General features: G+C 44.0%; 1 protein-coding gene across 2 annotated transcripts in view; it reads left to right on the plus strand.

The window, feature by feature from the left end:
- The window catches only part of LRRC32 (leucine rich repeat containing 32), a 34,298-nt gene extending 28,318 nt beyond the window's left edge, over positions 1 to 5,980 (plus strand). For both annotated transcript variants that reach the window (XM_027848117.1, XM_027848116.1), the window contains one exon: positions 1,389 to 5,980. In XM_027848117.1, the coding sequence (XP_027703918.1) occupies positions 1,389 to 3,314 (1,926 nt within the window). In that variant the 3' untranslated portion in view covers positions 3,315 to 5,980. The remainder of the gene's footprint in view (positions 1 to 1,388) is intronic.
- The last annotated feature ends 16,068 nt before the right edge of the window (positions 5,981 to 22,048 follow it).

Genomic DNA, 22,048 nt, shown 5'->3' on the forward strand with positions numbered 1-22,048 from the left:
AAGGGTCCTTAGAACCCAGAATGCCAGGGATGGAAGGGTCCTTAGAAAGCAGAATGCCAGGGATGGAAGGGTCTTTAGAATGCAGAATGCCAGGGATGGAAGGGTCCTTAGAACGCAGAATGCCAGGGATGGAAGGGTCCTTAGAACGCAGAATGCCAGAGATGGAAGGATTCTTAGTACAATGTCGAAGCTGGAAGGGATATGAGTCAGTGGCAGAGCTAGCACATGAACTTGAGTCTCCTGGTTCTCCTTCTAAGGCTCTTCTGTGGCATCGTTATTGCAGGTCTGTCTACGTGCAGCACCAGGTGCTTGGCCTTGTTCTAATCCCCGCTTTTCTTTATGGGCCTTCAAGAGGCCCCTGCCCTTGGAGAACGCTCGCTCTGGCTGGCCAGATTAGAATGACACCCATGGAGCGCTCAAAGATAGCATAGGATGTGATCAGCTGTGAATCCAAGGCCCAGACTCCTAGGGGCATCTGAGGATGACGTAGAATCCATGCTTGCTGAATAATAGAGACAACAATGCTAGATACAAATGACACTTTGCTTTACGGTTTACAGAGCACTTTCCTAGCCGTTCTCTGCCTGCAAAACAGGTACGATAATGTGTGTGGAACTCACGGGGTAGCTTTGGGGAAAATGTTTTGCAAGCCTTTTAGAAATGTGAACTGGCTCATTATTGTGATCAGAAAGGCAGCATGATGTAGTGAATGAGGTCCAGGTTCAAGTCCTGCCTTTGGCAGTTGATACTGGCTGTGTGACCCCTGGGCGAGTCATTAAACAGCTTACTACTTCCAACCAACTCTCTAAGAGCATATATCATAAATGATTTGTTCAACTCTATGGAGGGAATTTCTCATTGGGAGATCCCTATACCAGTATAGTAGGTAGAGTAGACATGGAATCAGAAAACCTGGGTTTGAATCCCACCTTAGAAAGTTACTTACCACCTACGTGACCCTAGGCAAGTCACTTAACCTTTCTAGGCCTCAGTTTCCTCATCTGTAAAGTTAAAGGAGTTAAACTCCTTTAAAATCTCTTTGAATTCTAAATCTATGATCCTATGAAATTGAGGTTTGCTAACTGTAAGTACATACGTGTGTGTGTATATGTATGTATGTATGTATGTGTGTATGTATATCTTCAAAAGAGCTGCAGAAAGTATGCAGATGAGGAATTTGAAGTTCAGGATTTGCCCAAGGGTGTAAAATTATTAAGACTCAAAGCTGGGACCTAAGCCCGTGTCCTGGAGTCTGACTTCGGCTCTAGCGCCCTTTCTGATACCCTAAGAGGCTTCGTTGAGTACAGCCAGCCCCGCCATCTTTGTCTCTGGTGTCCCCAGGAGACCTACCAGCCCATAATGCTCCAGTATTCTCTCCCCTTCACTAGGTGGGCATGGAGGTCCTGTGCCACAGCCGGGGGCTCCTGCAGATTCCTGCAGTCCTCCACGCAGACAGCAAGGCCCTTGACCTGTCTCAGAACCAGCTGCACAGCATCCTGGAGACTCCATTGATCTTTTACACTGCCCTCCAACGTCTAGACTTAAGCTCCAACCAGATCAGCTTCATCCAGCCTGGAGTCTTTGCCAGTCTGTCTCAGCTCGAGTACCTCAACCTGGCCCGAAACCTCTTGGGACGGGCATCCCCACACAATGTCAATGGGGGCATCGGGCGCCTGCCTCGAGTGACCACCCTGGACCTCTCAGGCAACGGCTTATACAATAGCCTGGCTGAGGCCTTCCTGAAGGATGCCCCTGGCCTGCTCACTCTCTCCTTGGCAGAGAATAGCCTCACCCGAATCTCCCGCTGGACCCTACAGGGAGTCCCCGCCCTTAAAGAACTGGACCTGCATAGCAACGTCATCATGGAGATCGAGGAGGGAGCCTTCGATGCCCTGCCCCACCTTGCCCGCCTCAACCTCTCTATGAACTCCATCACCTGCATTTCTGACTTCAGCCTCCCCCAGCTGCGATTCTTGGATCTGAGCCGCAACAGCATAGAGACCTTCCAGACAGACACCACGGACCAGGAGTACCAGCTGTACTGGCTTGACTTGAGAGAGAACAAACTGTCGCAGTTCCCCGACCTGCCCAGGCGCAACCAGCTCATTTACCTGAATGTATCCAACAATCTGATCCAGATGCACTCCCCTTCTTCCTTCAGTGATGGGGTCCCCAGGATGAAGGATTGGCCCAGTGAACCCCATCTGGCCCCTGACCCAAGTGGGAATGATAGCTCCATGGCCCTCTCCCACCTCTTGTTCTTAGACCTAAGCTATAATGAGATTGAGACCATCCCAAAAGGATTCTTGGACCCCATGACTTCCCTGCAGTTCCTCAACCTCAGCAGAAATTGCCTCCGCACCTTCGAGGTGCAGGGAGAGCGCTCCCTGCCCAGACTGGACATCCTGGATTTGAGCCACAATGACCTTCAGGGTTTCACAGTGGGCATCCATGGTCTAGCCAGCCTACAGCAGCTCTACTTACAGCACAATGCTCTGGCAGCCTTACCGCCTCTCACATTCGCCAGCCTCCCCACGATCCAGCGGGTGGACCTACAAAGGAACTGGCTCCATCTCTGTGGGGCCTCACAGGCCCCGGGTGAGCCAGCTGCCTCAGGCTGCATTGTCTTTTCCAGCATCCCCACCCTCCGGGCCCTGAACCTGGCGGGCAACGCCATGCAGAGGCTCCCGGCAGGTGCATTCCTGCAAACCCCGCTGGTCACTTTGGACCTCTCGGCAAACCCAGGGTTAGAGGTCATGCCTGGGGCTCTGACTGGACTTGAATCCTCGTTAGAGGTGCTGCAGCTACAGGGGAATGGCCTGGATGCCCTTCATGTTGACCTTCCCCGCTTCACGCGGTTGAAGCAACTCAATCTCTCAGAAAACCAGCTGAGCTGGCTCCCTGCCTGGACCCGGGAGGCAGCCCTTGAGGAGCTGGATCTTCGGAACAACAGTTTCAGCCACCTTGAGAGCCGTGACATGAGTGGCCTGGAGGGGAGCCTCCGGCGCCTCCACCTGGCAGGGAATCCGCTGGCTTGCTGCGGCAACAGCTGGCTGGCAGCTGTGATCCAGCGGGGGAGCGTGGATATCGCCAGCCTCGAGGACTTGACGTGCCGACATTCCAAGGACTTCAGCTCCCAGGAGGACGTCCCCTTCCTCCATGTCCGCCCTGAGGACTGTGAGAAAGAGGGACTCAAGAAAATCAACGTGCTCATCATCCTCATCTTTGCCCTAGTCTTGTCCATCCTCCTCATTGCATTGGCTCTTTTCTGTTGCTTCTGCCGGCAGGAGTTTAACCAGCATTTCAAAGCCTAACCCGCCGAAGTGTTCCCAAGTCCCTGCCGCAGGGTTGTTCTTAGTTCTCGGGAATGGAGATATGTGGCTTCTTTGGGGTCTTACGGACTCAAAGCTGGCAGGAACCTTAGACACCATTTAGTCCAACCCTTCTTTGATAGATGGGGAAACTGAGGCTCCAAGAGGTTAAGGGACTTGGCTGAGGCCACACAGCTAGTAAATACGGGTCTAGATCTCCTGGGCAGTTGGACACTTACTTCCTTTTCCAAATTAGCCATGACCTTTATCCATTCAGCTATCCATCTGCTGACTGTGTTCAGCAAATGTGGGGATCCCTGAGTGTGTTTTTTACCTTTCCTCCCCAAGCAAATCCCTGGGGCCCTTCTCCCACCATAATAAGACCATTTGAAGGGACTGTAGAGGTGATGAAGTTCAATTCTTTCATTCTACAGATAAGTAAACTGAGGCCCAAGGAGGTTACTTGCCCAAGGTTACAGAGATAATAAGGTATAGAGATAGGATTTGAACCCAAGGGCAAACAAGTCCTTTTCCCACTGTAGCACACTACCTCTAGCCTACTTGCGGTCTGGGAAGACCAAAGTCATCTTTAGGAGAAATCTTAAATAAAGTCATCCCAAGTGAAATTATATACCCCTTTAAGACCAGAAAGTCACTTAGGAAAAAACCATTTAGCATTTGTCTCGAAGCAAAATGTTTGTCACAACTTATGTTAATTCTTATAAATCTTACATATGAGAGGGAAGAGAATTCCCCAAACTACATTCTTCTTTGATCTGTAAACTAACACAAATCACCAGCTGAGGTCATTGCTAGATAGTCCAATAGAAGAAGATGATAGAAGGCGCCTCCCCCACCCCGTCAGAAAATATGGACTGCCAGAGACTCTAGGACACAGCATTAGAGATGGGAGGCACTCTGGAAATAGCTAAGACCCAGAGAGAGGGAGTAGCTTGTCCAAGGTCGGAGAGCTGGACTAGGGCTCCTATTTCCTCCCTCCTTGGGCAGGGCTCTTTTCCTTGTAGCCTAGATGAAGGGCTCCCTGTCCTCATCTCCCTCCCAATGGAGGGGTTTCCATTGACCACTAGTCACTTACCCCTTGCCCATACTCCCATAGCCAGTTTGGGGATTCCAGAGCCAGCTTCCCCATTCCCTCGGGCCCTGCCCCCAACATGAATCTACAAGCAAAGCTAAGTGAGGAGGTTGATTGAAGAAAGCTAAATTGTGTGTTCCACAGCCAAATTGGTCCAATGCCTTGCAGGTTAACAAGTATTTTCTATTCATTCTCTTGCTGTATTCAAATAGTCCTGTGAAGAATATACAGAGTTTATTGTTCCCATTTCACATAAGGGGAAACTGAGGCCCATAAAAGGGAAGTGACTGGCCCAAGGCCATTCAGTGTGAGCCAGGACAGAAATTCAAATCCCAGTGCCATTTAGGGGGCAGAAAGTTCTCCAGTGTGACTGAAGCATACACCAAGTGCTTAGGGGGAGTAGTATGAGATAACGTTGGAAAAGTAGCATGGCTCCAGATTATGGAAGGCCTTGAAGGACAGGAATGGAAGGCAAAGTTCAAGAACTTTAGAATTGTCAGGGAAACTAGAAATCATTTAGCCTAAGGATTCTTAACTTGGTCACTGCAGACCCCCAGGGGCCCTGGGAATATCTGTGAACTTGGATAAAATTTTGCATCTTTATTTTCACTAAGTTCTCACTAAAATTTAGCATTTCCAACTCCCTCATTTTAAGAACGAAGGAACTGAGACCAAAAAGTGTACTTTTTCCTTGGTAGCGCCAAGGAACGATTAATTCCAGGTCCTAATTATTCCGGATGAATAAGCTTATATTCAATAAATAAGGATTAAGTGGAGGTAGATTCAGTTTATCAGCTATTTGGGGGTGTTGCACTGTCCTTTTTCTATTGCTAAAATTAAGGGTCAATATAGATTGTCACGCACCCCCATCTGTTGTTTCTTCCCACTCCAGCGTCTACTGCAGTAGCTTAGCTATTGTACCCTTAATTCTTGCCCCTGACAATCAGTAAATCATGGCAGAGTTTTGAGTCAGGGACTTGGGGGGTGAGGGTGGGAATTGCCACTTTCAACAGCTGCCTTGGCCATCTAGGGTGACTCCTATCCTCCAGGCAGGACTAGGAGTTCCAGTGCTGCTGCTGGTGGATGTGCGAGGCCAAGCCAAGTAGAAACTCTTCTGTTCTTACTAAGCTCCCTAAACTGGGGGTGATGGAAATTGGCAGGCATCTGAGTGTCAGGCAGCGTTGGCTGGCTCTGAAAGTAGTTAGGGGCAGCAAGCGGGGCACGGGGGCGGGATTAGAAACATTTGGTGTTCAAGTGGAATGTAGGCAGAGAGCTTGATTTGAAGGGGGAAACGTCTAAACAGTGTTTTCCCCGACCCGTCTCCCTTTCTCTTTCTGTTATAGATGCGACCGTTCCTTTCTTTATGTCTTTCATTACTGTCTCTGTCTCTCTATTTCCTTGTCTCTCTGCATGTATATCTGTCTCTATCTCTTCCTGTCTCCCTTTCTCTCTCTCTTTCTCTCCTTCCATTTCTATATATCTGCCTTTCTTCTATCATTCCCTCTTCATTCTCTCTTCCTTTCCCACCATTCTGACTCTGTCCCTCTCCTCTCTTGGTCTCCTCCTCCTTTCCTCTTCCATCTCCCCTCTTCTCTATCTGCTCCTTCTCCGACTTTCTCATCTTTGTCTTTTCCTTCTTCTTCTTTCTCTGACTCTCTTTCTCCCACTATTTGCCCTCTATCTACAGAACAGCCAATTTGGTCCGACTTCTGGTAACTTGGGCCAGGAGCAAGGGGAGGATGAGTCAAACCATTTATGTGCCATTTCCATTAGAATGGTCCATCCCATACACATAACCTGATTATTGAAATCCACTCTTCATCAGGTGGTAAAGCTCTGAGCTGTAGGTAATTTAAGTGGTTTTTACTTTAGAACCCAGAATCTAAGAACTGGGAGGGAATTTAGAGACAAATGAGTTGAATTCACTCAAAGATGAGTCTCAGAGAATAGCCATTTGCCCAAGATCTCATAGTGAGATAGAGTGGTAGGCTAGAAAAGTCTACGTCTCCTGAATCTCAGCTCAAGGTTGTTTCCTACTTAATAAAGAAGCTTGGAAAGCTGGAATATTCTGAGCTGTCTAGCTCTGGGGAAGATGCCAAGGATCATAAGAACAAAAGAGCAGGTCCTAACGGCAGGATGAGATGGACACACAGTATAGGATCAACTCCCCAACTCAAGAACTTACTATGATACCCTGTAGCCTACAAGAAAGACCCACTGTAATCTAGTGTAAAAGGGAAGGGTCCCTCTCCCAACTCATTGTACCTCATCACAGCTTAGGAGATGTTCATGTCTTAAAAATGTGTTAACATCCTAGGATCCTTTTATAAAATGTGAACACCTTTTGCTGATTGAGTCAGGAAAGGCAACCATTGCTTGAGCTGAAGATTGGCCAAGACCCTACAGGCTTTTAAATGAAGCCTAGAGTTAGTGAGATTCACATAAATGGAGACAGGAGGCAGCAGTCTTTTCACCTCTTTGGTGGGGAAGAGGAGATCTCTCTGCGTTTTTGATTGCCATAGCTAGCTCTTTTTTTCTGCTGCCAGATGTCCCACTTCTTGAAGCTGCTTACTGGCCTCATTGACTACCTCTCTTGTATCCGTGTCTGTCTGGAGAGTGTGCCTCTGTTCTCTGCTGGATATGATTTAGAGGCAGGGGTTACACTCTCCTCTCCTCTGACCCTGGGCTGCCTAGAGCTCTGGATCCGACCCTCTAACTGCTAAATAGGGCAAGCAGCTCTGCTGCTAGACTGACTTTGTGGCATGATGGCAGATGGCAGTAGGAATGGAAGAAAATTCCCTCCTCTTTTCAAGTCTATCAGAGAAAGATCTTCACCCTTTGCAAAAGAATTACTGGGTGTTAGTTAACACCTTGTTAATCCATTAACACTTCACCTCTGGATTCTTATCACAGATGGAGAGGGAAAGAGTGGAATCATATCCTTCCCCCCAACACTGGCCATCGCCCCTGCGCTAGCAGCAGCTTAGTTTTTGGTAACCTTATCACCCTCTACTCCCCTTTCTATGCTCTTTGCTCCAGTCAAACTGGACAACTCACAGTCTTTCAAACAGTTTCTTGCCCGTATGCCTCCGGGTGCCTTATACTCCCTCTAAAGTATCAATAGTCATGTTCTACCATCTTCTTAGTGCTCTGTACAGATCATGGGCCAACCAACATGGGCCATTATCCCCCTTTCCTATACTGTAAGTTTTCTGAGGGCAGTTGGCACATGTACTGGGGATGATCCCCAGCCCTCACTAAACCATCTGGTCAGTAGGAGTGATGGGCAGCGCATTTAAAGGGCTGGGATGTAATAGATGTAAGCTTATGATTCCCTTACTTGTAATTCCTCTTTTTTAGGAAATAATCAGAATTTCCATGCCCACCACAAGGGGCCAGCTTAGAATAGACACATGGTGAACCAGTCAGTAGCCTTGGACATGTAGGGCATGATGGGTTCATTCATGTCCAATATTAGGTTCCAAAATGTCAGTCGTCCATTTTAGAAGTCACCCTGAGCCATCTGTCTGTACTAAGATTAGAATTTAGGGGAAAAAATGAGATAGAGATATGACATTCGATAGACATGATTTAACCACGAATAAAGTGTGATTGAACATCAAAAATGGGAAGTAAATGACAGAAATGACATTGAGGCTGATTCTAATATTTTCATTTCAGAAGATAAACCAATGTAAATTAATTGCCATAACAAGGAGACCCAGAGAGCCCAGAAAGCGTTCCACTTGTACCCTTCAGCTGTAGTTAAAAAGAAAAGCCTCCAGCGCCTTTGGAGGGCCCTGTTTGTTCAACCTTTGGGAGAACATGAATGTGAATCCTACAGGAAGGGGCAGGCATGAATGGGTTGGGAAGGCCCTAATGAATGAGATGACGGATCCATTTGAGTATTTGAGAGAGTCTTTGGTATCCTCTGCCTGGAATGCCTTTTCTCCCAATATTTGCCTGTTGAAATCCTCCCATTGTTATAATGCTCTGCTTGGTTACCTCACCTGCCCTGAAGCTTTTCCTGATTCCGCATCCCCCCACCCCTTCAGCAGGCGGCAGTGATCTCTTTTTCCTCAGGTCCCCCACAGCCTGGTGTCTGCCCCTGGAGCCCCCAGATGTGAGTTACCTAAGAGCAAGACGTTATTTTTATCAGTGTCCCCAGACACTTGTACCGTCCAGCACAAGGCCCTACACACAGCAGGTGCTCAGCAAATATTGAGTTGTACTGAGAAGAGACTCAGGTCTCCCCAGAGGGGAATCAAGGCAGCAAGCCCAGAATTCCTCCCCTGTTGCCTGGTCTATGCTGTCTCTTCAGATGTAAACACTACAAGATGCTGCTGTATACCTATATGATAGACCTATAAGAATTTTGTATGCGCTGTATAGAGAAACTATGTGAATATATTAAAAGATAATTTTGGAATAACCCATCGGCCTGCTGACTTTCTGTTTGCTACAAGAAAGAGTAAGTGTTGTGTCTCAGCCGACGCAAATTGTAAAAGGGAGTGGGGGAAGGGGGAGAGGCGGGTATGTTTTGTCGGTACATTGGACCAGATGTCTTCTTATCTTCCCTCTGAGTCTCTGGTGCTAGAATCTAAGATTCTAGGACTCTGTAAGAGAGGGATGATGATATACAGGAAAGAGAAAGTTGGCCTCAGATTCAAGAAATATGGGTTCAAATGTTGCTCCCAACATATCCTGGCTGTGTGACCCTAAGCAAATCACTTAACCTCTTGGTGTCCCAGGCACCTGACCAAGACAACAAGTTGCCTATCTGTTGAAAATGTTTTGGTGAAGGGAGTTTCTTCATTGGGAGTTCTCTACACCAATAAATAGGGCAGCTGGGTGGCACAGTGGATAGAGCACTGGGGCTAGAGTGAGGAAGACCTGAGTTCAAATCCAGCCTCAGCCACTTCCTAGCTGTGTGACACTGGGCAAGCCACTTAACCCTGTTTGCCTCAGTTTCCTCATCTGTAAAAAGAGTTGGAGAAGAAAATGGCAAACTACTCCAGTATCTTTGCCAAAAAAACCCAAAATGGGGTCATGAAGTATCAGACACAACTGTAAATGATTCAACAACACAGAACACCTGCCATTTAATAGCTATATAAAGTTGGGCAAGTTGCTTAAATTTTACGGGTTCCCTCGTCTATAAAATGAGAGGGTAGGACTAGATGACTAATAAAGTGCCTTCTAGCTCTACGACTATGAACAACTGACATTTATATAATGACAAACAACATATAATTTATATAATATAATTATATACTAAGTGACATTTATATAACGTTTTTAAATTTGCCAAACATTTTACATATATTGTCTTATTTGAGCCTCGTGACAATCCTGAGAAGTAGGCTGTTACTCTGCCCCTTCTACAGACGAGCAAACTTGAGGCTCAGAGTGGTTGAGTGATTTGCTTAGACTTAGAGTCACACAGCATAAGGGCAGAATCTGAACTAGGCTTTCCTGATTCCAAGTCCATCATGCTAATCTACTGTGCCATGTTGCCTCCCAAGAGATCATCATATCTAAACTTTGTAAATAAGAAAACAGACCTGGAGAGGGAAAGTGATTTGTGCAAGGTTACCCAGATAACTAGCATTAGGATTCAAACCCAGGTCTTTGACTGTACCTCCACCACACTGTCTCCTGCCCTAAGGGTTCAGATTCCTCTTCCTCAATTGGCCTGAGACAAGGAACGGGACAAGTTGATGCAGCCCAGGGGTCATCCCAATTTCATTCAAGTCTAGCCCCAGATTCATTCTTCGGGGGAAACTGAGAGGTCCCTGCCGCATGTTCCCCACCCCCATCCTCCTACCCCCGTCCTCATACAAAAGGGAGCCATCTTGTCTAATCCTCTCACTTTCCAGATGCAGAAACCAAGGCCCAGAAATGGAAAAGCTCTTGTCAAAGACAGCACAGCTGGCCAGCAATAAAACGTCAACTGTATTTGTCAGTCCTTTGACTTTCACCCCAAGATTCCTGGACAGGCATTGGGAGTTCCAGCTCTGGTTCTGCATCTGTCTTTCTTGTTCTATGCTCTAAGTTCTCCCAGTTCTGACATTCTGTGCTTTAAGAGCTCTTTCAGCTCTGACATTCTGGGCTTTAAGGTTCCTTCCTGTTTTAAAATCTTTGATTCTAAGAGTTCTTCCTGCTCTAACATTCTGTGATTTAAGGTCCCTTTCACTTCTCCCATTCTGTATTCCAACATTCTGTCCTGCTCTAACATCCTCAGTCCTAAACTCCCTTCCTGCTCTAACATCCTCAGTTCTAAGTTCCCCTCCTACTTTAACATCCTCTGTTTTCAGTTCTCCTGTTCTAATATCTTCTGTTCTAAATTTCCTTCCTGCTCTAATATCCTCTGTTCTCAGATCTCCTCCTACGCTAACATCCTCAGTTCTAAGTTCCTTTCCTGCTTTAAGACACTCTGTTCTAAGCTCCCCTTTAACTCTGACAGATCTCTAATAATATCCTTTTTCCACCTTCTTCTGCACAATTCTTTGTTGATCAGATGTTGCATCTTGCACAAACTCACTATGCACATTTCCACTGCCTACAACTTTAATTCTTTGAAGACTGTTGTATCCAATGCCTTAGAGCCAGACAGCGTCACTGGAAGAATACTGGAATTTCAAACATGGGCTTCTGTGTCTGGCTGAAGCTTGGGGTCATTAAAAGCAGGACACAATTTTCCAAATGCAATCCAGCCCCCTTTCCTCCTCCTGTTTAATTCTGGAGGCAGCCCATTGTCTGGCTGCCAGATGGAGAGTGGGTGGATCATGGGTTAATGAACCATACTTGGTTAAAGAAATAAATGGGTGGCTACATATAGGCTAGTGTTCTGGCTTCCATTTCTATGGCACTTTTTTTCTAGATGTTTTCCTCCTAAGATTCCTGTGAAACCAACAGCATAAGCACATTTAACAGATGAAAGGGGAAGTGAATAAGTATTTATTAACCACCTACTGTATGTCATGAGCTGTGCTAAGTACTTTACAAATATGATTTCATTTGATGATGATGATAATACTAATCATTATTATCATTATAGATAACGTATAGTTCTTATAATGTGCCAGGAACTGTGCTAAGTGCTTTACAATTAATATCTCATTTGAGCTCACAACAGCCCTGGGACACAGGTACTGTTACTATCCTAATTTAGAGGTGGGAAAAGGATCAACCAGGAAGTGTCCTGGACATCAAGTACTTTGTAAATGGTCGGAGAGGGCAGAGTGTGAAGAAGTCCTGGACTGAGTGTCAGGAGGCCTGTGTCCAAATCCTGGCTCTACCACTAACTAACTTAGTGACCTTGGCAAAGCCATGGAAACTCCGTAAGTGTCAGTTTCCTCATCGGAAAAACGAGGTTATATATCAGAGTGCTTGTCATCTCAGGGAAGGGAAAGGGGAGGAAAAGAGGGATGGAATTTGGAACTCAAGGCTAAAAAAAAAAGAATGTTAAAAATTGATTTTACATGTAATTGGGGGAAAATAAAATATTAAAAATAAAAAACAAAAGGAGGTTAATAGTAATAATAGCTACCATTTATATAGTGCTTTAAGGTTTTGCAAATTATACTTTACAAACATTTTCTCATTCTATCCTCACAATAAGCCTGAGAATAACACTAATAATATTACTACTACCTACCTAGCATTTACATAGTGCAGGGGTGGGGAACCTGGGACCACATGTGGCCTCGAGATTTGTTCTGTCAAGTTTGGATTCAATCAAAGGGCCACACTTGAGGACCTAAAGGGCTTTATGTAATGGAGGAAGTCAGTCCGGGACCAAGGGCAAGGCTTAACTTGATGCTACTGAACTGAGTGAAGGTAGAGAAACAGTATCTCCTATGTAGCATTGGATTTTCAGAGGATCTGGGTCCAAATTCTTGGCCAGCTACTTGCTACCTGTATAACCTTATACAACTTCCTTCCCTGTCTGGACCTTAGTTTCCTCCTCTGGAAAATGAAGAGGTTGGACTAGATCAGGGGTGGGGAACCTGCAGCCTCAAGGCCACACATAGCTCTCTAGGTCCTTAAGTGTGGCTCTTTGACTGAATCCAAACTTCACAGAACAAATCCAAAATTTGTTTGAGGTTGCAGGTTTCCCACACCTGGACTAGATGATGGCTAAGGCCTCTACCACTTCCTATGACTTCTGTTCTCCATTCCCTCTTGTGAAATAAAAAGGACTGATTTCCTATGGTTCCAGTCTCCAAAAATCTCCTAGTTTGGGTGCTGGTCTCCTTTTTTTCAAAGCAGTATTTTTGCCCACTTGCATTTTACTCTATCCCTCCTGATTTAGGGAGGAAAAGGATGGAGGCTGCTGCGAATGAGGGAAATAACAGTACCCACCTCCTGGGGTTGTTGTGAGGATCAAAGGAGATATTTGTAAAGTGCTTGTAAACCATAAAGTGATATATACATTTATTATAATAGCATATTATATTGTGTGTTGAGTATAATCATTTGTATTATTATCTCACCTCCTTGAGCCAACCCCAGGAGAGGATTAGTTTCACAACTTAGCTCAATTCTTCCATGGCACAGCCCCACCAAGCTCTGAGTCCAAAGCCTTCCCTCTTGGGCTCCAGCCTCAGGCACCCTGGCTTCTCAAGGCTTCCCTCCTGGGCTAACTGACTTCATATTTGGCCTTGAATTCTACCTCCAAGGTTGCCTTGGTTTGAACTCCCAGGTTCAACTGGATCTAGATCTGAGTTGTTTTAATTTGCATTTCTCTAATTCTCTGATTTAGAACATGTTTTCATACAACTATTGATAGCTTTAATTTCCTCTAAAAACTGCCTGTTCATCTCTTTTGACCATTTGTCACTTTGGGAATAGCTCCTATTTTTATAAATTTGACTCAATTTCTCTACGTATTTGAGAAATGAGGCCTTTCAGAGAAACTTGCTGTAACCCCCCCCCCCAATTTCCTGCTTTCCTTCTAATTTTGGCTGCATTGGTTTTGTTTGTGCGAAATCTTTTGAATTTCGTGTAGTCAAAATTACCTGTTTTACTTACTGTGATCCTCTCTATTTCTTATTTGGTCATAAATTCTTCCATTCTCCATACATTTGACAGGCAAACTATTCCATGCTCCCCTAATTTGCCTATGATATCATTCTTTATGTCTAAATCATGTACCCATTTTGACCTTATCTTGATATAGATGTTGGTCTATTGCCTAGTTTCTGCCAAACTGCTTGCCAGTAATTTTTGTCAAATAGTGAGCTCTTGTCCCAAAAGCTTGGATCTTTGGGTTTATCAAACACTGTATTACTATGGTCATTTACTACTAGGTATTGTTACCTAATCTATTCCACTGATCCACCATTCTATTTCTTGGCCAGTACCAGAATTTTTTTTTTAATGATTACTGCTTTGTAATATAGTTTGAAATCTGATACTACAAGGCCACCTTCCTTCATATTTTTTTTCATTGATTTCCTTTATATTATTGAACTTGTATTCTGTTTTTATTTTTTCTAGCTCTATAAAATAATTCTTTGGTAGTTTGATTGGTATGAAACTGAGTAAGTAAATTAATTTAGGTAGAATTGCTATTTTTATTACATTGTCTCAGCCGACCCATGAGCAATGAATATTTTTCCAGTTGTTTAAATCTGTCTTCATTTGTACACAAAGTGTTTTAGGGTTTGTATTATAGTTATCTGTTTGTGTCTTAGGATCATAGTTCTAGAGAGGCCATCTCTTCCAACTCCATCATTTTACTGAGGAATATTTACATCATTTTAATGAGAAAACTGAGGCTCAGGGAGGGTAAGTGACTTGTCCAAGGTCACAGAGGTAGTTAAGTTACAGAGGTGGGGTTTCAAATCTAGGTCTTCAACTTCAGAATCAGTACCTCTGCCACCATAACACTGTTCCCCTACTACATTAAGAGCTCCATAAGGTCAAGGACCATGTCTCAGCTAAACTTGGTATGTTTCTACCTTTCTACTCAGGCAGATAGGGGGCACAGTGGATAGAGCATTGGGCACTCATGTTCATCAGTTCAAATTCAACCTCAGGCACTAGCTGTGTGACCCTGGGCAAGTCACTTAATCTTATTTACCTCAGTTTCCTTATCTGTAAAATGAGCTGGAGAAGGAAATGACAAACCACTCCAGTGTCTTTGCCAAGAAGACTCCAAATGGGGTCACAAAGAGTCAGACATGATTGAAACAATTGAACAAAAACAATGCCTCTCTACTCACTGGGCTCTTCATGAAAAAGATACACATAATTTTTAGGTGCATGTTGTTGACTGTTTCATCTCTTGTAAAATAGTAGGGAGGAGTGGAAAGGTCATGATCCCTATCCCAGGGCCAAAGTGAGAACTTTTTAAAGCTATAAGACCTAGAAAAATGGAAGCTATTATTAATCTAAACATTGAGGCTTGTATTCCTTAGGAGAGAGAACTGATCTCAGGGAATGGAAAGAGCTTTATTCCTACCTGTTCAAATCTCATCTCAGACTCTTACTAGCTGTATGAATTTAGACAAATCACAGCACATCTTCGGGCCATGATTTCCTCAACTGCAAAATGGTGGGACAGAGTGGACTAGCTGACCTCTAAGCTCCCTTCCAGCTCTATGCCTATTATGAGTGAACTCTGACCCCACCCCCACAGAGTCACTGAGAAGGAGAAGGTGGCAGTAGAGTTAGGGGAGGGAGGGAAGTTGACTTATCAGTCTGAGGTGGTTAGGACTGGAGATCCCCGACTCAGGAGAAGTTGTACAGACGCAACATCTGCCCTGCAGCAGGGCTCTTAATTGCCAACCCCCACGGGGGAAAACCCAAACCTGCTCTTCTGGGTTGACGCTCCTTTCTTACCTTAGGTAGTGGGAAGAATCACTAGATATGGAATCAGAGGCCCTGAGTGGGAACCCTGGTGCTACTCTCTATTATATGCAGTGCTAAGTGTCTGAAGCAGGGTGCAAACCCAGGTCTCTTGGCTCTATCCACTAGGCAAGACTGCCTCCAGAGAGACAGAAGGAAGCTCTTTTTTTTTTTCCCAAACAGGATGGAACCAAACCTTCTGAGGAGGAAACAATTGCTTGTTTTCTAAGGGATGGTGATGGAGATCCAGTGGTCCTGCCCAGTGAGAGATCAGCCACTAAAGTACAGAGGATGTGCACAAGAGTAGTAGTGATTGGGTGACTTCCTGTCCGGAGGTACCAAAGTGGTAACTAGCCTCTCTGGTGACAGTAAGAGATCTTCTGCCATCCCTGGCAGGAAACCTCCCATGATTTGTCAAACCTGAGGATTACTACCCAGGGCTGGTGGTTCACATGGACACAAATGATTCCAAATGGAACCTGGAAAATATTGATAAAGTTTACAAAGTCATAAGAATAAAAGTCATTCTTCACTTGATAAATAAATGGTCAAAGGTTATAAGCAGTCAAGTTTCAGAGGAAGAAACCCAAGTTATCAATAGTCATATGACAAAATGTTTAGAGAAATATAAATTAAAACAATTCTGAGGTTCTACCTCATAACCGTCAGATTGGCAAATTCGACAAAACAATGACAAATGCTGGAGGGGTCATGGGGAAACATGTACATTGATGCATTGTGGGTAAAAATGTGAATTGCTCCAGTCATTCTCGGAAGCAATTTGGATTTATGTCCAAATAGCTATTAAACTGTATATACCCTTTGACCCAGAAATACTTCTACTACTAGGTCTATATTCAAAAGAGTTTTTTTTTTAAAAAAAAAAGAGCAAAAGGACTTCTATATATAAAAATATTTATACTAGCTCTTTTTTTGTGATGGCAAAGAATTGGAAACTGAGGGGGGTACCTATCAACTGGGGAACAAGTTATGATCTATGCCTATGATAGAATACTGTTGTGCTGTGAGAAAAGATGAAAGTGAGTTTCAGAGAAACCTGGAAAGACCTGGACACAGAATGAAGTGAGCAGGGCCAGGAGACCAATTTATATAATAATAACAATATTATAAAGACAAACAGCTCTGAAAAACTTGGGAACTCAGATCAACAAAATGACCAACCATAATTCCAGAGGACTTATGATGATACATGTTGCCCGCCTAATAATGGTAATAATATCTAACATTTATATAGCACCTACTATATTCTAGGCTCTGTGCTAAGCACTTTACAAATATTACTTAATTTGATCATTACAATAACCCTGGGAGGTAGGTGCTATTATTATCCCTACTTTACAGATGAGAAAACTGAGGCAATCAGAGGTGAAGTGACTCATTCAAGATCATATAGCTAGTAAGTTTTTGAAGCTGGATTCGAGTTTGAGTCTTCCTGAGTCCAGGCCCTGATAAAGAGGTAATGGAATCAGAGTGCAAACCGAGACATTTTGTTTGGATATGGCCAATTTGGGAAGGTGTTTTGCATGATTATAAATGTTTATAATAGGGGTTTTGGTTTTCTTGCTTTCCTAGTGGGCAAAGGGAGAGAAGATGGGAAGGAGAGAAAATAAAATAACATTTTATAATTTAATTTTAAAAATTTAGTTTAAAAATGATTACAAAATCTTATGTAAGGAATTAAAGAGCTTAAGATCATGGATGGCATTTTCATCACTATTGCCCATAAAAATCAAGAGATTCAAAAGGGAGAATTAGATTTGGGAACTAAATAGCTGCTTTCCAAGATGATTCCTAAAGTCAGGATTTGGCTTTCTGGACCATGACTTAAAACATAGAAATGATGGATTCTTGTCCAGGGATGGAATCAACTTAATCAGGGCTAATAAGAATTTATTTACCTGGGGCTTTGCAAATCTAATCAGAAGAAATTAAAATTGAAGAGGGAAAAAATAATATGGCTTATGTATATTCACCAGGCTAGACACCTTAGGAAATAGCTATAATGTAAGAAGGCTAGCAGTAAAGACATTCACAGGAGACACCATTTAAGAAGGAGGAGTGTCCTCAGATGTCTAAATACAAATGCACAAAGTGTGTATAACAAGGTTAACTAGAGATTCTAATGCACAAAGGCTAATTTGATCTCAGACTTGGTGGCATAAAAGCTTTACCTGTAATGTGGGTCGGAAAAGATATCATTTAAAAACAAAAACAACAACACACATCTGCTCTCTGAGGGTTTGCAGAGCAGACTTGTATATTAAAATATATATGCTTATGGGAGGGAATAAAGAATAAAGAAACCTAAGAGGGAAAGGATAGTGGAGAATACTTGGGCAAAGATCATCAGTGAATGCAGTTATGAAATCTCCATGGCATCAGAGCACCTACTATAGTCCAGGTACTGTGCTGAGTACTTCACAAATATTATCTCATTTTGTCCTCATAACAACCCTGGGAGGTTAGTGCTATTATTATCATCCCCATTTTGCAAATGAGGAAACTGAGGCAAACAGAAATTAAGTGACTTGCCCAGGGTCACATAGCTAGTAAGTGCCTGAGGCTAGATTTGAACTCATTCTTCCTGCCTTCAGGCACTGTGACTCCACTGCTTAGCTGCCTCTAGAAAGCACAATTCCAAAGAGAAGGAATAGAGGAAGTTTTCTAAAGATACTGACATGAGTGTCCAGGAAACTTGCAAATTGACTTTTTAAAGACAAATACAGAGGTTGGCAGCATGAGTAACAGAAAGTGACTATAAAAACAAGACATAGTCCTGTGAGAATAGTGGCAGGAATGCTAGTATTTGGAATGAAATGTCAGTCATTCAATAAACATTTATTGAACACCTAGGCACTGGGGATACAAGAAAGGCAAAAATCAATCCCTGCCCTCAAGGAGCTCCCAGTCTAAGCTGTTGAGCAAATCTAAGGATGATTTAAAAAAAAAAAGACTTTGCAAACCCCAGGCTAGTGGGCTTGATTTCTTTTCCTGGCCAAATTCAAAATTGTCCTAGAAAAGCATAATTTGTGAACATTTTCAGCCAGGAAGACTCTTCTTCATGAGTTCAAATCTGGCCTTACTAGCCATGTGACCCTGGGTAAGTCACTTAACCCTCTTTGCCTCAGTTTCCTTATCTGTAAAATGAGCTGGAGAAGGAAATGACAAACCACTCCAGTGTCTTTGCCAAGAAAACTCCAAATGGGGCCACAAAGAGTCAGACGTGAGTGAAACAACTCAACAGCAATAACAGCAAAAAGAGAAAGGAAATTTTGGGACATGGCAAGACCTGACAAGGTTCATTATGAAAGAGAAATAAAAACTGATACACCACCCAAAGGAGAAACAAACAAAAAAGACCAAGGATCCCAATGCACCAAAGAGAAATGCCACCCTACCTCCCCACCCCCCCCCCAAGAGGGTCATGAAGGATGAGCTCAGTCTGGAGGACTATAGTTAATGGGACTTCAGCCTCAGGTCTCCTAGAAGTTGATTTAAAAAAATTTTTAATGTGACTATGTATTTATACCTTGAAAAACAACAAACCCTACAAATCAGAGCTTGAGTTTTTAAATTTTCTAAACTTAATAAAGTGATGGATAAAATATTAATAATTCAGATTAAACTTAAAAGGGTGCGGTACATACATTTTTCAGAGAGCCGGTTGTTAAACATTTACCAGCACACCCCAGAATCGATGATCTTTGCCATGGGTTAGAATTCTGGCATGGCTTCTGCCTAACTGTGTGGCCTTAGAAAAATTGCCTCCACTGTCTGTGAGCCAGCTTCCTCATCTGTAAAATGATAGAGTTTGTACTAGATGATCTCAAAGGTTTCTTTAAGCTCTAAAACACTGTGATCATATGATGACATTTAAAAGCAAGGGATGGAAAAATTTTCTTTTATATGTACTTGGGATGTTCTTCTCCTGGTGTGTTATTTCTGAATTTGTGTGCTCTTTTTCCCTTGTGAATAAATCCTAGGAAATGTACTTTAATGGTCTGGAATGTGTGTTGGAGTGGGGAAGGGGGTGGAGAGAAGAGAGAGGAGGAGCAGATGTCAGATCAGAGCGTACAGCGACTGGGGCAGGCACTGGCAGAGGAAAATTGGGTTTGGGGTAGCAGCTCTCTGATGTGGGGGCAGGGTTGAGCAGTTGCAAGTCCAGACGGTTCAGGGGCTTCCAGTAGGGCTGGGGGTTGGCAGGGCTCAAGTATCAGGAAAGGATTAGAAAAGGGAAGGAAGGTCCTTGGGCAGAGGGCAAAGTACCCCAAGTCCTTGGGCCAGTTTCCAGAAGGCTGTAGGTTCCCCTGAGGATTGCTATAGCCTGAGACCCATGGTCAGGTCCTCTACACCTCCAAAAGGGTTTTCTTCTTTGGAGCCCATACCCCAAAATCTCGCCTGTCTCTGCCTGGGCAGGGAGCCCAGACCAGCTTCCAGAAGCCAATGCTGAACTTCTTCCTGCTCTTGGTTCAATTAAATCCTTCTGTTCTGAATGCAGGCCTCACTCCCCACGTGTCTGTCTGTCTCATCCTCCCTTCAGCCAGACCATCTGGTCCTCCTGCTCCTTCTTGTCACTTCAGTCTCCTCCCAATAACTCACACTTCCTGTCCAGAGTCCCAAGATGCCCGTCCCTCTGTCCTGTTTCATCTCCACCTATCTGTTGCTAAACTTTTACCCATGTTGCTTGACAACTATGAACCAAGTGTGTCCAAATGGAGAGGTCTGTGCCTCTGGCTTTGCCCTTCCAAGCTCGGCAGCATTTCTCAAGTGCCAGTGCTGGGCAGCACCCTGTGTTGGGGTAGATACCAAGTTTCAACATGGTCCCTACCAGAACCAAGGAACAGAGATCAGGGCTCTGACCCAGGGGGGCAACTGCTTACAAGTACTTTCCTCCTTAACCCAGGTCTCAAGTTTTCTTCACTTTGTCTTCTGCCAGTCCTCAAACTGATAAAATCCTCCCCACTCCTTTAGTCTACTTTGGGCTGCCATCTGGACAGCCCTGCACCTGTTTCAGCTCTCCCAAAGGGCCCAGAAGCCAGTCTTCTGCACCACAGGAACCTTTTTATCACATCTTGGGGTAGAAAGAGATGACAGCTATTACACCATCCCCCACAGCTGTCCCTCTCTTTCCTTTACCTCTTCCTAGGGGTTGGGTGTGGGGGAGTCAGAGAGAAAGCCTAGACTCTCTAGGGTATGGGCTGTCCTTTCCCTAGAGTGACTGCCTTTGACAAGAATGGCTCCCAGGAAAACCACCCATGAGTACATGAAGGCCTTTGCCCAAATTCATAATAGGTATCCTTGCCTCCTCCAATCTATTCCCTACACAGCTGCCCAATTGATGTTCCTAAATAGACCCTGTCAACTATTTCTTAAACATCTTCAGTGGCTCCCTATTACCTCTGGGATAAATACAAACTCATCAGGCTAGCATTTAAAGCCCTCCCCAATCTGGTTCCCACCTACCCTTCCAGTCTCATTTTATTACTTCCATTTGCACACACTCCATTCTAGTCAAGCTGCCTTACCAGCCACCTTCCATCTCCCACCTGTAGACTTCTGCATGAGTGATCCCTGGCTTCCTGCAAAGTATGTCTCAGGTGCCTCCTTTTACACCAAGCCTTTCTTGAACCCTCCTAGATATCAGGCTCTCAAATCCTCTTGAAATTTCTTTATATTAAGAGAATGCCGATTAATTGGGGAATGATCATTCAAATTGGGACACATGAATGTAAAGGGATATTACCATGATATGAGAAATGATGAATATGAAGAGGCATTGGAAGATTTAAAACTGATGAAAAGTGAAGTAGGCAGAACCTAGGAAACAGTATACACAACGACTACAACAATGTGAGTAGAAAGAACAAAAAACAAAAGCACGATGTGATTACAATGACAAATCCTGCCCAGCAAAAGAGATGAGAACATAAATCTTCTTTCTTTTGCAGAGGTGGGAGACTATGGGTATAGAATGTTGCATACACATTAGCCTTGGTTGATTTGTTTTCCTGAAAAACTCCCTCCCCCTACTCCCCCACTCCTGACCCACCCTTTGCTGTTTGTTATGAGGGATGGCTCTGAGTTTGGAGAGAGGGGTGTGGGGGAGGGAGAAAGGAATACGAAGTTAATAGAAAGATAAAAGATATAAATAAACAATTTTGAATGAATTACTTTGTATTAATTTGAACATACTTTTTATTTGGTGGTGTGAATATTGTATCCCCTGGTAGAACGTAAAGTCCCTGACAACAGGAGCTGTTTGATTTTTGTCTGCACACTCAGTTCCTGGCCCTGGATAGGTCATTAATAAATGTTTGCTGTTGAATCAAAAAGGTAAATTAGAGCCACATTTGGAGACTCTTGAATGCCAGCTTAAAGTGATTGTATTTTATCCTACAGGCAGAAAGAGTTTGGATCAGAGTGACCTGACCATACTCATGCGTGAGCAAGATGAGTCAGGCCACCTGGGAAGGATGAATTGGAAGGGACAGAGTAGAGGCAGGACATTTCAAGAGGCTGTGACAATACCAGGAGGGTGGTAATCGGTTCATATACTTTGGCAGTAGTGGGCATCAAGATTCAGGGACTTATTCCAGAGGTGTTGCAAAGATTGAATGAACAGATTTCCTAACTGATTGAATGAGAAGTGAGGGAAAGAGAAAGGAAAAAATCAAAGATAATACCAAAGTTTTGATCACAGGAAACTGAATAGTGCCGCAGGGTTGTTCAATCATTTTCAGTTATATCCTACTCTTTGTAACCCTAT

The sequence above is a fragment of the Vombatus ursinus genome, unplaced genomic scaffold (assembly GCF_900497805.2).
Source record: "Vombatus ursinus unplaced genomic scaffold, bare-nosed wombat genome assembly UNPS02005659.1, whole genome shotgun sequence".
NCBI lineage: Eukaryota > Metazoa > Chordata > Mammalia > Diprotodontia > Vombatidae > Vombatus > Vombatus ursinus.